We start from the raw sequence: 15,957 nt of genomic DNA, 5'->3' as shown, positions 1-15,957 counted from the left end.
TCAGGATCCACAACTCATTTAGTTGAATGATGCGACCCACGCTAGGAGGAGCCCCCAAACCCTCCTCCTGTAAGGGTAGAAGCTCTGAATCAGGCTCCACAACAGTCAATGTGCAGGTCAGTCAGTGCTTGATGGAGCAATGTAGGATCTTCTGCTGGATGTGCACAGAAGCAGAAAGAGAAGGGAGAGAGAGAGTGAGAGAGTGAGAGGGTTGATACTCATGGCTTCCTCCAGGAGAGATTTCTTTTTCGAATAATCCTGCAGTGCAGAGACTGGGTCTTAAATAATCATCTTTGAGGCACTTAAGTCTTTATAACCACTCTTTTTCTAGTATCGTCATTTTTTTTGTACCAATGGAAGAGAGGGTACTTAAGTCTTTGCAATCACATCAAACTCCAATGCTAATTAATGCTGACAAACATGGGGATACGAGACGCACATACTTAAATACGTGGTGCTTTTTGAAACCCCCGAATATGAGATGCCCGGGGTAACATATAACCTGCTTTGGCCAATGAGTGTCCACAAATCAAAACCAAAATAGACGGAATGTACGTCAGTCTTTAACACAAGCTATCAGTGCAAAATAAAAAGTAACAAATTACAAAAGACTACTCATCTTTTCAGATTTTTAATTGACCACCCCATGATTACATTTTAATGCCTTATGTTTATATGATTTTCCTTTTACTTTTTATAGGTAAGCTGGGGTTAGGCAGGCCCCCACCAGTTACAACCTTACCGTTAGGTTTTGAACTTGCAACGTCTCAACATAAGGTGACGTGCTCTAACTACTACTCCCAGACAAGCAGAGCCCCATTGGTTGTTTAATGAATTATAAGTACCTGAATTACATACAGGTCATCTTTTAAATCCAACTACGACCTTTATTACTTTCAATTGGCAAGTACAACGTGAGACACTCTTTTTTTTTTTTAAAGGCAAGCTTGGGTTAGGCATACCCTTACCAGTTATACAACTATACCATTGGGTTTTGAACCTGCAATCGCCCCATCACAAGGTGACGTGCACTAGCTGCACCTACCCGACAAACGAGGCCTGAGACACTTTTGCCATCTCTCTTCTCAACTCCCTTTTTAGATTATATTGCCTGTTTGGTAGCTGGTAGTTGGTAAGAATTACCAAATCCAGCTGGTTGTCAAATCCGAGCTCCCAAGTAGCTATGAAATTTGTCAATTTTGAGGGCTTCCAAATCCAGATTCGGCATTTCAATGGCAAATACAGGCTAAGCAAGGCCTAAAAAAAAGAGAAAAAGATCCCACCTAGGCGCTTTTTGTTCCAATAGATCAAAATAGAATGATGAAAAATACCATTTTCCTTCTTTGATATGGTTGAGCCGTTGGCTCAAATTAAAAAAAAAAAGTGAAAACCCAATGTTTGATATGGTCTTCCAGCTCGGCATGTACAAAATCGGGTTTGGTAGATTTGATGTGCTACAGGAATTAGGGGCAGTGAAGATTTGATGTGTCCAACCACAAGCAAGGGTAATTACATCATTTTATCATTTTGTTCACAGGTAAATATCATTCAAATAACTGAGGATAACCAGGCGGTCATGTGAATTTTTTTTTATAAATTGGGGTACACAAACAAAAGAAGTTGACCCAGACTTGGATTAGATTTGTGGGTATGGTATCAGGTTCGAATCCGGATCTAATTGGGTATACTGTAAAGAAACATACCAGACTCTATAAGAACTACATGAATCAAACCCATACCATACCCAATAAAACTATATATATATATATATATATATATATATATATTTATCATTTTTACATTAAAAAATTCTGACCTAGTTGTCATGGGCGGGACACCTAAGGCTGGGTGGTGTGGTGTAGGGGTGGCAAAACCTGACACGACCCGCCAACCCGCCTCTTAGGCGGGTTCGGGTTGGGCTTAAGCCAACCCGTTTAATAAACGGGTCGACCTGCCTAACCCGTTTATTAAACGGGTCGGGTTTGGGTTGGGGGTATGCCAACCCGCCAACCCGGCTGACCCGTTTAATAAACGGGTTAGGCGGGCGGGTCAACCCGCCAACCTGACCCGTGAACCTGAGAACCCATTTACCCGACCCAACCCATTTATTAAATGGGTTGGCGGGTCGTGTCGGGTTAACCGTTTATTAAACGGGCCGGGTTCGTGTTTGCCACAACCAACCCGTTTAATAAACGGGTCGGGTTTGGGTTGAGGTATGCTGACCCTCCAACCCGTCGGGTCGACCCACCAACCCGACATGATTGCCACCCCTAGTGTGGTGTCAAACAGGGAGTTTTACCTCACATGGAGGCGGGTCCATTAAGTGACTCAGTCGTCGATGAGGCATTTCCTTTGTTATAAAAACAAACAAAAAAAACTTGTTTTTAACTGTTCAACGTCGCCCTTACATGGAGACGGGCCCATTAAGCGACCCGGTTGTCGGTGAGGTGAGGCATCATTAAACCCTTTCTTGGGTGGTCACGTAAAATTTATAATAAGTTGGGCCTTTCAAATTAAAACCGAGTAAGTTGGAGTGGGTATGCATAAAATCCTCTAAACGACTACCGGCCGGTTACAAATACCATCCTCATTTTCTCCCCATTATCCAAAAGAGAAAAGAGGGCAACAAAAAAAAAAAACGGAACGAAAATGATGGAGGCAGAGAACAAGACCGCGGCCCTCGACTCTCCCCTGCACGCCATGGGCTTCGAGATCGATGTCATCTCGGCCGAGAAGGTCAGCGGCCGATTGAGGGTCACGGAGATCTGCTGCCAGGTTTGGGTTCCTTATTCTTCCTTTTACTTAATTTAGTGTTCTTCTGATGATGATGATGATGATGATGATGATGATGATGATGATGATGATCCGAGCGTGTGCAGCCGTTCAAGGTGATCCATGGAGGTGTTTCAGCGCTGATTGCGGAGGCTCTGGCGAGCATGGGGGCGCACGTATCAGCGGGGTTCAAGAGGGTAGCTGGCATCCAGCTCAACATCAACCATATGAAGCCGGCCCAGCTGGGAGAGATGCTCGAGGCCGAGGCTACCCCGATCAACAAGGGCAACCGAGTCCAGGTCCGTCCTTCCCCCCCTTTCTCTTAATTTCCCGGCTTCCCCTTTTCCTTTTCCGTCTTGTTGTCGACTTCTTGGATAACATGCCCACAAGGCCATAAGATAACCCCCACACGCGAGCTCAGAAAATTCTTTCGATTTTTTTTTTTAATAAAAAAAACTGTTTTGTATATTTTTTTAACTTATAAAAATGCATGTTTGTATCGAAGTATTACTAAGAACTATTGACCAAAACTATTAAACAATATTAAAAAAAAAACTTTACACGTATGGAGCTGAGTCAGCCATGACACACGGTGTCACTCTTACATAGGCATCTTACATTTATCGTCCACATCTGATGTATTTGGTATTTTGTATGTATTTTTTTATTTTTTAGAGACTTTTCTTATACATTTTTTTAACTTTTGCCCGCGACAGGAAAAAAAAAATCAATTTCTCACAGTAATTTGACTGGCATTATTCGGCTGCTTGTAAAATTTTGTCACTGCGTGTTTCACGTTTCACGAAAACTGTAGCTTCAATGTCCTGATTGACCATCCAACACGTGTCGAGTTCAGACCGCAGGGTCCCACAAAGTGCAAACACTTCCTCCCGAGTGTGTGGATAGCCTTTTTTTTTTTTCTCAGACCTGCCACGTGGAATGAGAGCTCACATTGTATACATAATTAATTGATCATCGGTTACATTAACAGTTACTCTCACATTATATATATATATATATATATATATATTAAAAATAAAATGAAAAAAAGCTTGAAAAACTTATTTACCCTGTGGTTTAGCACTGACCCATTATTATATATATATATAGTAGAGCCCTGGTGTTTAATGGGGTTTCCATTTTATTTTTAAATTATGACCGTATGGATGTGATCTATGTACTTGATTTTATAAGGATAGGCTCTTGAAGCGTGAGATTCTGACACATGGGTAGGTTTTTACAAGGTTCCTAAATTGAATGGTCCAAAATCATTGTAAATTTTCGAGGCTCTAAATATTCTTTTTTTATCAAAAAACACATGATTCGTGTATGGTTCCTCATAAAATCGGCAATTCCCAATACATTTATGAAGTCAAACTGCAGAAAAAATACCAAAAGAATAGAAAAACTCATTAAGCATATATCATTAAGCACTCTCTACTCTCTCTCTCTCTCTCTCTCTCTCTATATATATATATATATATATATATATATATATATATATATATAATTAATTGATCATCATTCAATCACACTTGCATATAGAAACTGAGGCATAGTCACACCTTCATTAAGTGTGATTTGTGGGTGAAAAGATGAGGTGCAATATGATTGCACAAATATTTGTGCATTAAGCACATTATCCTTCATCCTCCATTTTGACAAAAAAAATTATTTGATTGTCAAAAATTTTAGATATGGGTCAAATATCCAATAAATTTGATAAAAAAATATCTTATTGATATTCAACCTAAATTAGAGATTATAAGTCCAAATATGACTCCAAATCCAAACAAGATGCATGAGTCAATATTGTTTCTCATCCAAATCCAATGTTTGTGTAAGATTTGGTTTACCTAGATCCAAATGAATATGAAATGACTAACATGAGAGAGAGAAGTGAAGCTCTTTTGGTAACTACCCATCAAAATCCCTTCAAAGTAAAGAGTTGTAAATACCTGGTTATCATAAAAAGGAGTTGAAAGAGAGTAAACGTGAGAATTAATTAGTAACATCCTGAATCCAGTCTAAGTTCACGATTCCCTAAATTCCTTCTCCCAAACATCCTCTAATATTTTCTTAGTTCAACTCAAATAACTGTCTTGGACACTCTCATCTCCTTCGACACCCTACTCCCAAACACAATGTAAACTCGTGTTAAATTGGGGTCATAATGAATTCGGTCAACTTGGCCTAAACGGTCCACATTTAATGAATTTAATTTTAGAAAACTAACATACGTGGGTAAAGCTATCAATTTAATTCCTTCTTTCTTTTCATTATGGTCACGATTGGAAGCGAGAAAATGGTCGAAAAAATGCAAGTAGAAAAGAAAAAAAAATAACTTCTCTAACCGTCAGAAAATCTAAAAGATTTAATTTTTATTTGGAAAAATTCGTGAGAGGGGCTGAAAGAAATTTTCCTATCAAAAATTATTTTTGCATTAGAGCAACCATTTACCCACAACACACCTCATTCCACGGAGGTTGCCACAAGAAGAGCTTTATTGATCTTCATCTTCCTTTTGCCCACCACCATTTTCATATCTCTCTCTAGCATGGTCGACCACCTCTCTCTCTCTCTCTCTCTCTCTCTCTATATATATATATATATATATATATAATCGAGCCACCTTTCTCTAAGAATTGCCCACCACCATTTTCATATCTTTTTTTCTCTCTCGCATGGTCGACCACCCCTCTCTCTATCCGGTTAAACTACCTCTCTCTAAGAGCTGCCCACCACCATTTTCAATCTCTTCCTCTTTTTCTCTTGGGTACCGTCGACCACCTCTCTCTCTCTCTCTCTCTCTCTATATATATATATATATATATATATATATATATATATATATATATATATATAATTGAACCATTGAGGGGCTGATTGACTCTTTCTCTCTCTAAGAGGGGGTTGCCCTCTCTCTCCCTATTTCATTTTCACATTTTTTTAACTTTGTTTTTCTCATTCTAAACAAACAAAAACTTTTCATTAAGAAAAGTTATCGCATCAAAACTTATCATAGACAAATCTTATAAAAAGACAAGATAAATGACCAGGTGGAAATGTCACATTTGCAATAATAGAACTAAAATAAGAAGTTGAAGTCCACATGGGCGGCCGAGGCAACTTGTCATTTAATGTCACGGATGTCATAACTTAGAAAACAACGGGTGGTGTTCCTTGCTCCAAGGTCAAAAGCTGTGTGTATTCTCTGGTAGGGTGGAGGGACCTCAAGGGTTTAAGTCATGGGTGATTTTTGGGTGGGTTCCCTGTATTGTCCAAAAAAAAAAAAAACTAAAGGATCCTAAAGTGTCCCTCCAAATTTGGACAGTTTTGGTTTAGGAGTAGAAGATGAAAAAATACTTAGAGAATTAACGAAGGTGGTCGTGTGAAGCAACCCTTATAGGGTAGGACAAGTAAGGGCACCTGCTCCATCCTTGTTTGTTTGTGGTTGGAACTCGGTAGGTGAAGCTGTCACGTTGTGTTGTTTAGTCAGCTAGAGGTAGCGTCGTGTCATTCCTTCTATCCTTTAATTATCAGTACTGGAATTGGCAAAGGTGTTTGAAAGAGAAATTCAGTCATATCCAATGTCGTATTTTTTTATCATATAGCCTTCCAAGAAAATGCATCCCAACTGCTAGAATCATGTCATAAAAATCACATTCTTCACCCATATATTCTTTTTTTTAATGAAGATATATTAATCAGCAAATCGAGTCACAATAGGTGCGTAGCATAGTGACAAACGTTTTTTATCGGCAATTTCTTGTTTTTCAAAAACTCGTGAGAAATCGAAAAAAAAATCCATAAATCTCGTGTTTTTTTCTGCAAAATCTCGGCAATAAAAAAATTTAATTAAAAAATATATAAAATATTTTTTATAAGAAAATATTAATAAAAAACATTTAAAAATAAAAATAAACAATTATTTCACTATAAATAGCCGTTTAAAATGTAAATATCACGTTTAAATCACGATATTTATATTTTTGATAAATCTCGTGATATTTTGTAAATCTCGCGAGAAATTACCGTTTTAAACTTTCAGGCAATTTCTCATGATATTATCGCAAGATTTTCATAAATCTCCCGATATTTGTCACATGGTGCAATGAGGTGTGGTGCCCAATATAGCATGAATACAGAAAACCAGAATAACAAAAGAGCCGTAAGCAAGGAGACCCAACAAAGTGGGTAAAAACGTGTAGCACTATTTTTCAACTCGTGATACAACTGGGTGTTCCTAGGCACAGTGACAAAATGTTTCCAATAAGTTTTCAAGTACTATTTTTCATCTGTTTTTTACCCAGCTCGGCTCTAGGGTCAAGTGTATACTAGCCGGATTCAGTAGCTGAATTCAGATCCTATAAATAATGGGATTCAGGTTCATTATCGAGTTTTGCATTCAAACTCAAATCTGATTAAGTATAAATATTAGGCTTTAAGCTAGTAGGATCTGGATTTGGTTTTATCTAATTTCATTTTATTCTGAATTCAAACCCGATTAAGTCGATCTAGATAATGCCTAGATCAGACCCACTCCAACCCCTTTTTTAGTTTTAAGGGTCAAGAAAAGAAATATTATTAAAAGTAAGATGATTAACAAAAAGGTTTCATGAATATATCAGAACACAAATACATGCCTTAAAACTAAAAAAATTCAATCAAGTTATGGGCAATTGATTTTCAAGACTTAAAAAAACTTGTTCATGTACCGTACCCTAATTGAGTAACTTGAGAGTAGGGGTGGCAATCGGGTCGGGTTGGCGGGTTGGCATGTCAGCATACCTCAACCCGAACCCGACCCGTTTATTAAACGGGTCGGCTGTGGCAAACACTAACCCGACCCATTTAATAAACGGGTAACCCGACATGACCGGCCAACCCGTTTAATAAATGGGTTGGGTCGGGAAAACGGGTTGGCGGGTAGCGGGCGGGTTGGCGGGTCAGGTTGGTGGGTTGGTTGGCGGGTCGGGTTGACCCACCCGCCTAACCCGTTTATTAAACGGGTCAGCCGGGTTGGCGGGTTGGCATACCCCTAACCCGAACCCGACCCGTTTAATAAACGGGTTAGGCGGGTCGACCTGTTTATTAAACGGGTTGGCTTAAGCATAAACCCGAACCCGCCTAAGAGTCGGGTTGGCGGGTCGTGTCAGGTTTTGCCACCCCTACTTGAGAGTCGATTCTTACAAAATCGAACATGTAGGTCATTTCTGTATGGCCAGATTTAAAAAAAAAGTTGGAAAAAACTTTAAAAAATACCTCATCTATACCTAGTTCGTAGCTAAGCCATTTGAACTTACACTGCTTTATAGCTAAGCAAACAGCCCAATGGATGTGCACGCACACGTCGTGCTACAAGATGCTCTTTAGTGACTGTTTCACCTGCTGCTAGAGATTTTATTTTGCAAAATTTGTAGGGCGATTTGACCCCTGTTCGACAAATAGAGTCAATTTTCTCGAAATCGACACCTAATTCATGTGTTTTTTTATGAAAAAAAAATGATACTTGGAGCCTTGTAAATTTACAATGTTAGGTGATTTTTGAAACATTATAAGAAAACCCACCCATGTGTCATGCTCCACGAGTTGATCCCCATAAAATCAAATATGTAGATCACATCTGCACACAAAGACTCATTTATCATGTTTCATTTAGCATATTTGATTTATTGAGAGAGAGTCAATGGTACACCTTATTTTATTTACATGGATCTAGCTACCAAATATTGGATCTAACTATACAAATGATTTAATCATCTCCGATATATCTTACAATTCAATTTTCAAGATAATGAATGTTTAATCAATCATATCCAATACATATAAGATTCAACCTTTAAGATAGTGAAATAACTGTGGCTGACAAATCATGATGATGAGGATAGTTTAAAATGTACCTAGAAAATCATATTAGTGTCAACGTTATCCCACTGGTAGTTGTGCACCTATGGGTTGCGCAGCTACTAGGGTACTCCTATGGTGGTTGTTTACCACCATAACTTTGGGCGGTACACACTTGATTTACATAGATCGAAGCTCCAAAAGAAAAATCTGACCTTTATATCATGTTTAGTATGTTCTATTTACCATTTTCATGTGTTAAAGTTTACTAAAAATAGGATGTTTTATATCATCTCTAAACTACCCTTATTTTCATGAATTATGACTAGTTAATTTTTCATCATCTCAAAAATAAATCTTGATGTATTATACACCATAAAATCATTTAACATATTAAATATGTTAAACACATATGTATGGTTAGATTTACTATTTGGTGGCTAGATCCATGCAAACAAGAGTACGTACCACCATAAGATATCATGGTATAAAACCACCATATATAGGAACAGTAAAATCTATAACCAACGACAATCATACCGCTCTCCTTCTCCGATGCTTCAGCATCTCATTGATTGGACCTCATATATTTGTTCTTTATAATTTATTTAGTTAGAAATATGCTTTCCACAAAGACTTCACTACATTATAGGCATGTTTTTTTAAATGTGAAAAATTGATGGCTCACAATGCATTTAAAACTTTATAATACAAAGTATTATGGGCAATTGATATTTAGTGTTCTAAAAAACACATCTAAACATAAAAAATCATAATCCAAAATATGTCGCTTGAATGATAAAAATCCAATATGTAAAAGTCGGATAAGTAAAAAACAACAACGTGGTATATTATCATAGGTTGTAGATTTTCGACCTTCCTTTGGTTGGACGGTCGCCTTCCCTATGTGTGTATGTGTCAAGGTATAGATTTGCTACAATTGTTTGCGTGTACAAATGATTGAGAAAATCCATTTTTTCAGTATTTTTTGTCTTTGCTGGCATTTTTAACCCTATAGATATCATCATTTTCATGGTTCATTTAGTGTGGATCAACATTTGGATTGCCGGAATTTGATGAGTAAGGAAGTTTTTCTAGTGATGCAAAAATTGATGATGATTTATGCACCAAAATTCATTGACTCAAAAGAACAAGATCCAAGAGTTAATCCAAAAGTCAAATCAACTTGCAAGATAAGATACAAACAAAAGATTTTAGCACACACACACATATATATATATATATATAGAGAGAGAGAGAGAGAGAGCTTGAACATTAGGTGCTTGTGATACGTGCTTGATGGGTTTTTCTGTTGTTTCAGTGTTTTTTCGTAGTTCCCACCCCATAAATGTGTTAAGCATGTTCGATTTACGAGAAATCCACACCTAGATCATGTATTTTTGATGAAAAAATATGATATTTGGAGCCTAAAAATTTTACAAAGATTTTGAATCGTTGATTTTTGAATCTTAAAAAAACCCACTCACGTGTCAGAATCGAACACTTCAAGAGCTGATTCCTATAAAATCAAGTACATAGATCACATCTATACGGTCAAAATTTAAAAATAAAACAAAAAAAAACTTGTAAAACCTATCAAGCCTGTATCGCAAACACCTAATGTTCAAGCACCTATGCTCTATGAGACTCTATATATATAATCACTAGAATATGAGAACTAATGTGTGAATCGTAATTTTCATAGATTTTTTTTTGTTTCTCTTGAATTTAACCGTACAGATGTGATCTACATGTTTGGTTTTATAAGAACCCGCTATTGAACCATCCTATTTTGATGCATAAACAATTTTTTTTAAGATTTTAAAATCAATGGTGGTTCATAATTATTCAAGCATTCAAAAATCACATTTTTTTCATTGAAAATACACAATCCAATAGTTGATTCTTAGCAAATTCACCATGCCAAGCACATCCACATGGTTGGATTTGCAAAAAAAATGTTCAAAATGCCCATATTTTTAGTTTTCATATTCTAGTTCTTATATTCTAGTGACTATATATATAGAGAGAGAGAGAGAGAGAGAGATGAGTATATCATGAAACACTCAATGTTTGTATTTGATGATACAAAACGGTTTTCCATCGTTGCTCTCACAAGATCAATGGTGGAAAATGTTTAATTTAGCAACAGTCACGATCATCGCTAAATTGCCATTTTCCATAAAGATCTTTAGTGGTAGTTGTAACTACTGCTAAAGGTCAACACAACATAAAAAAAAAAGAAATGGCCGCACTGGGCACGTTCGACCTGCATTCATCGTTGCTCCTTTGTCTCTCTCTTTCTCTCTCTCTCTATATATATACAGGGAAGGGGGATCGTCCAACCAAAGAAAGGTCCAAAATCTACAACCTATGATGATCGGATGGCTCCCTTCTCCAATGCTTGAACATCTTATCTATCGAAATTTATAATTTTTCTTTATAATTTATTTAGTAAGAAATATGTTTTTCACGAAGACTTTAAGACATATAGCAATGTTTTTCGAAACATGAAAAATTGATGGCTCACAATGCATTTAAAACATTAAAATACAAAGTATTGTGGGGCATTGATTTTTAGTGCTTTCAAAAAACACATCTAAACATCGAAAACTCATAATCCAAAACATGTTGCTCACTAAATGAATGATGAAAATCCAATATGTAAAGTCTAATCGATGAAAAACTCAATCGCTATAGAAAGAACGTCATCGATTATAGATTTTAGACCTTCCTTTGGTTGGATGGTCCTCCTTCTATATATATACGAAAAATAAATGTATTGTATGACAAAAATGATGTATTTTTCAAAAAAATCTTATAATTTTTTAAAATCTACCCGATATTCAAAACCGCAAATGTCCAACATTAAAAGGACAATCTTAACCTTCACATGAGTGAATTTCTTCTAGATATGCAAATTTTCTTCCAAACATGTATCCAAAGTATTGCATCCAAGATCTATGACAAACTTTGTCACTGATTTTTGATGTAAAAAATGATGTATTCTAAAAAAATATAAAGAAAATAAAGAAACTAAACAAAAATATCTTTTCAATGATACTTGATTCGCTGAAAAATGATAAATGGGTGTTGAGATACAACCTTGGCAACATTTCTAAAATAGGAGATGAACAAACGCGATTGTACCTATCTTAATTATTTTATACTAATTGTCAGCCACCTACACCAAATATTTGAAAAAATGATAAAAAGAACAAAGATAGATCGGGGCATTAGCTTTCCAACGCTATCAAGATTACCTTGATCTGATGAACGATATATATTATATCAAAAAAAGATTGTACTATCCTTAAGAAATAATAATACTTCACAAAATAGCTAGTAGATATCACAATATTCCTCACACACCCCTACTCATCTGATTTTTGCTATCACTGATCAAGCAAAACTCAACTTTCACCAGCGTGAAACTCGACTTTCGCCAACAAAACTGAGATTCACCTATACATTGAAATAGCGAAACTCAATTGCAAAACCTATTCGCACATAACTAATGAATCTTAGTTATGAGACCTTTTTTTAACTACTTTTCTCTCACTCCACCCCATCACCACCACTACCACTACTACTACCACTTCTCCAACATCATCATCACTATCACCACTTCCCCACCATCACCACCACCACCATCATCACTATCACCATTACCACTATAATCATTACCATCACCGCCATCCATCACACCATTACCACTACCACCACCATCATCACTGTTACCACTACCACCATCTATCACCATTTTCATCACCACCATTATCGATCTAGCGAAACTCATTAGACTTTAAAGTTTTAGTAAAACTCAACTTTCGCCGACAAAACTCAGTTGCATTAGAATAGCAGAACTCGATTACAATATAATAGTGAAACTTAGTTGTGGTAGAATAGTGAAACTCAATTGTGAAACCTGGTGGTGTGATGGTGGCAATGGTGATGATGGTAGATAGATGTTGAGGCAATAGTGATGATAGTGGTCGTGAAAATAATGATTATGGTAATGGTAATAATAGTGGTGACGGTGGTAATATTGGTGATGGAAATGGTGATAAATGGTGTTGGTGGCAATGTTGGTAATGGCAATGGTGGTGGTGGTCGTGGTGGTGATAATAGTGGAGAAGTGGTGATGGTGATGGTGATGGTGATGGTGATGGTGATGAGGATGGTGGTGGTGGAGTGGAAAGAAATAGTAAAAAAAAATCTCACAACTGAGATTTGTTAGTTTTGTTGTGACTAGGTTTCGTAACTGACTTTCACTATTTTGATGTATATGTAAATCTCATGTGAGTTTCGCTAAATCATGATTTGATGAAAGGGTAAAATCATAAAAAATTCTCTCAAATTCAACGAAAATCAGGTGGTTGGGTATGCGAAGAATATTGCAAAATCTTCTGGCTATGCTGTGAAATATCATTGTTCTCAGGGGTAGTATGGTTATATATATATATAATTTATTGTAAATTGTTTTCTATTTTGAAACCATTCAAAATTATATAATTACAGTGGGTTTTTGCTTAATATAAACTTATAAATGTGTTTATCATTATTTATTTACTAAAAGTCAAAGCATCAGGTTTTTATGTGATGTAAGCTATTAAGTTTACTGTATGGTAAAAAATGATGTCTTTCCCTAAAAACCCCACAATTTACGATATTATCCTCATGTCCAAAATCATAAATAACCAACATTGAAATGTCTTTTTTACCCTTTGCATACATGACACTGATGAAGTTCGCGTGAAATATCACTCCGCTCCTCGAGTATCGCATACACCCACTTAAAATGAGGTTCGCATATTTTTTTGTGAATTTTATTTAATTCACATAAAATTATATGTGAACTTCCTATTAAACTTGAACAAAACGAGGAAGTATGTATATATTTTATGCAACCTTCCTCAAGTCCTCATATTTTATGTGGACTTCAGGCAGTCCGCACATATTTTATGCAGACTTCATCAAGTTTGCATATATTTTATGCGGAGTTCCTTAAGTCCTTCATCAAGTTCGCATAAAATATATATGAACTTCCTAAAGTCTGCCTATATTTTATGTGGATTTTCTCAAGTTCACCTATATTTTATGTAGACTTTTTCATCCTCGCCTATGTTCGTTGTTTGCATGTTTACGAGGAGCACTCTATCTTTCAGATGTGGTTTCTCCCCAACCACTCATCAGATCAAGGTGATCTTGATGGCAGTGGAAAGCTAATGTCTTGATCTATCTTTTTTCTTTTTTATGTTTTTTTGGATTTTTGGTGACTAGAAAATAACATAGAACAGACGAAAAATATGCAACCCTAGACGATGTAGAACATGTTTCTATTTCGATTTTGAAACTTTAAAGCAGAAATCTTGTAGGGGTTTTCAGTTCTAACTCAACGTGAAAGTTATAGACTTGTGTTTCAAGTTTCCGACGATTATGAAAACATAAGTTTTTGACATCTGATCAGAGAGAAACAAACTTGAGAACAAAGATTGTTTTGCAAAAAACAGTCACATATTTGAGAGAAAGTTTGTATATATAAGAGGAAATTTGCATGAAATTCAGATATTTGTGATTTTCCAATTAAGTTTTTGTGGCTCTAAAAACACAAAACACCTCATAAAGTATGTTTTTTACTTGGTAAATTATAGAGTACATATGCAAGTTGATACGCAAACTGCTATACATAAGCTTTTTTCTGTTGGTGTCAGGGAAATGGTAGTGCAATGGTTTTGCTATGTATTCGTTTTTTTTACTTGTGATTCCACTCACTGAAGTTAAAGCAGTACTTGTCCTTGATGCTTTGAGTGCATGTGAGGTCCCTACTGAATTTGGCATTGCTGTGCTTATGAAGGTATGGATGGTGCAACTATGGAAACTTGACCCTTCAACAAACGATAGAAGCGTGCTCATCTCTTCATCTACTGTTACCCTCTTGAATAATATACTCTCTTCGTCAAGCGTACATGAGCAGGCTTCTGTTACTTTGAGGAAGTATGCTAAACTGTAGCCTCTCTCTCTCTCTCTCTCTCTCTCTCTCTCTCTCTCTCTCTCTCTCTCTCTCTCTCTCTCTCTCTTTGTGGGTGTGTCCCCAATGGATAAAAATAAGGGTAGTGGCCTTTGTCTACCTCATGGGTCATCACCAATATGATGATATTAACTAAACGTGTATTCTTTTGAGTTGAGAATAAGATGGTTAACGAGTTTTTCTGGAAAACCGGGGAGAAGAGCAGAGAAAATATGTATTATATGAAATTTATGAACAAGAACCGTCTTAAATTCATCTTTCACGAAATTGTACCCACAGATGCTTTGCTGTATTTTCTCAAAAAATGAGATTGCATTCATCTTGATGACTGGTGGATTCGTTGTTGGTAATAGTTAATGACTACTTGAAAACAACCTCTTATCAACCTGTTATTTTCTTGAAACAGAAATAATTGCCCACTGCTGCAAGTATTCTACTTCTTTCAAAGTTGGTATTGCCAAGAAAGTGTTTATCAAACATGGTTTTGTAACCTAGGTAGTTGTGGATCTGGTTTTGATTAAAAAAATTTAGGTAACAATTAGTGATTATTGGTTTTAAGCAAAGCATGACTAAAACATGGGTAGATGCACCATGGCAACAGTGTCGCTCATTTATAGCTGATTTATCGAGATAAATAGGTAATTGGCATTAAACCTGTGTATTTGCTAAAATATCATCTAAATATATCACGATGCATTTTGTGTTAATACCATGGTATTTTACCATTTTATTCTTTTTTGTCAACGTTCAAATGATGTGGATTAATTAAGCAAGAGACTGATTTTTGAGGGAGTTATTTGGGGATGCCCACCAATCCTCAAATTGCTTGGCATTTTCTACCTCATTTTTATAGAAAGCTTTTTTTCATTTTCATTTAACTTTTATTTTTTATTTCTTTTATTGTTTTTTATGATCAGACCCTTCAGATCTGATCTACATACTTGGTTGAGTAGGGACACACCCTTGGATCATTATTTTTTAGTGTATGCAAGTTTTTCCTGGGATTGAAAAATCAATGGCCTACAATGTACCAAAATTTCACCCCTCAAAAAGTCATGTTTTTTAGGATGAAGAAACATGATCCATTGATCCATTCCTACTTACTAAATTGACCATGTGGATTCATGGGTTCGGATTTGATCAAAATGACCAGCCCCTGTGAGGTCCAACTCATTGATCTTGAACCAGCTCAGAATTGATGTCGTTCTCACCTGAATTTTTGCAACTCACTCGTTGATCTTGATCTTCTTTACTCGATCTCAAGACCCAAGCATTAAGAAAAACCATATTCTTCGCTTCCACTGCTT

At 36.3% G+C, this 15,957-nt stretch overlaps 1 protein-coding gene across 3 annotated transcripts in view; it reads left to right on the top strand.

Moving 5' to 3' along the window:
• The first annotated feature begins 2,599 nt into the window (after nt 1-2,599).
• Nucleotides 2,600-15,957, top strand: part of LOC149826690 (1,4-dihydroxy-2-naphthoyl-CoA thioesterase 1-like) — a 38,470-nt gene continuing 25,112 nt past the window's right edge. For all 3 annotated transcript variants that reach the window (XM_090018945.1, XM_090018947.1, XM_090018946.1), the window contains exons 1-3: nt 2,600-2,775; nt 2,880-3,071; nt 14,477-14,616. In XM_090018945.1, the coding sequence (XP_089875071.1) occupies nt 2,650-2,775; nt 2,880-3,071; nt 14,477-14,616 (458 nt within the window). In that variant the 5' untranslated portion in view covers nt 2,600-2,649. The remainder of the gene's footprint in view (nt 2,776-2,879; nt 3,072-14,476; nt 14,617-15,957) is intronic.

This window comes from Nuphar pumila, chromosome 10, assembly GCF_984573655.1.
Source record: "Nuphar pumila chromosome 10, dmNupPumi1.hap1.1, whole genome shotgun sequence".
NCBI lineage: Eukaryota > Viridiplantae > Streptophyta > Magnoliopsida > Nymphaeales > Nymphaeaceae > Nuphar > Nuphar pumila.
Note: the sequence above shows the minus strand (reverse complement) of the source record. Positions and strands in the feature narration are given on the sequence as shown.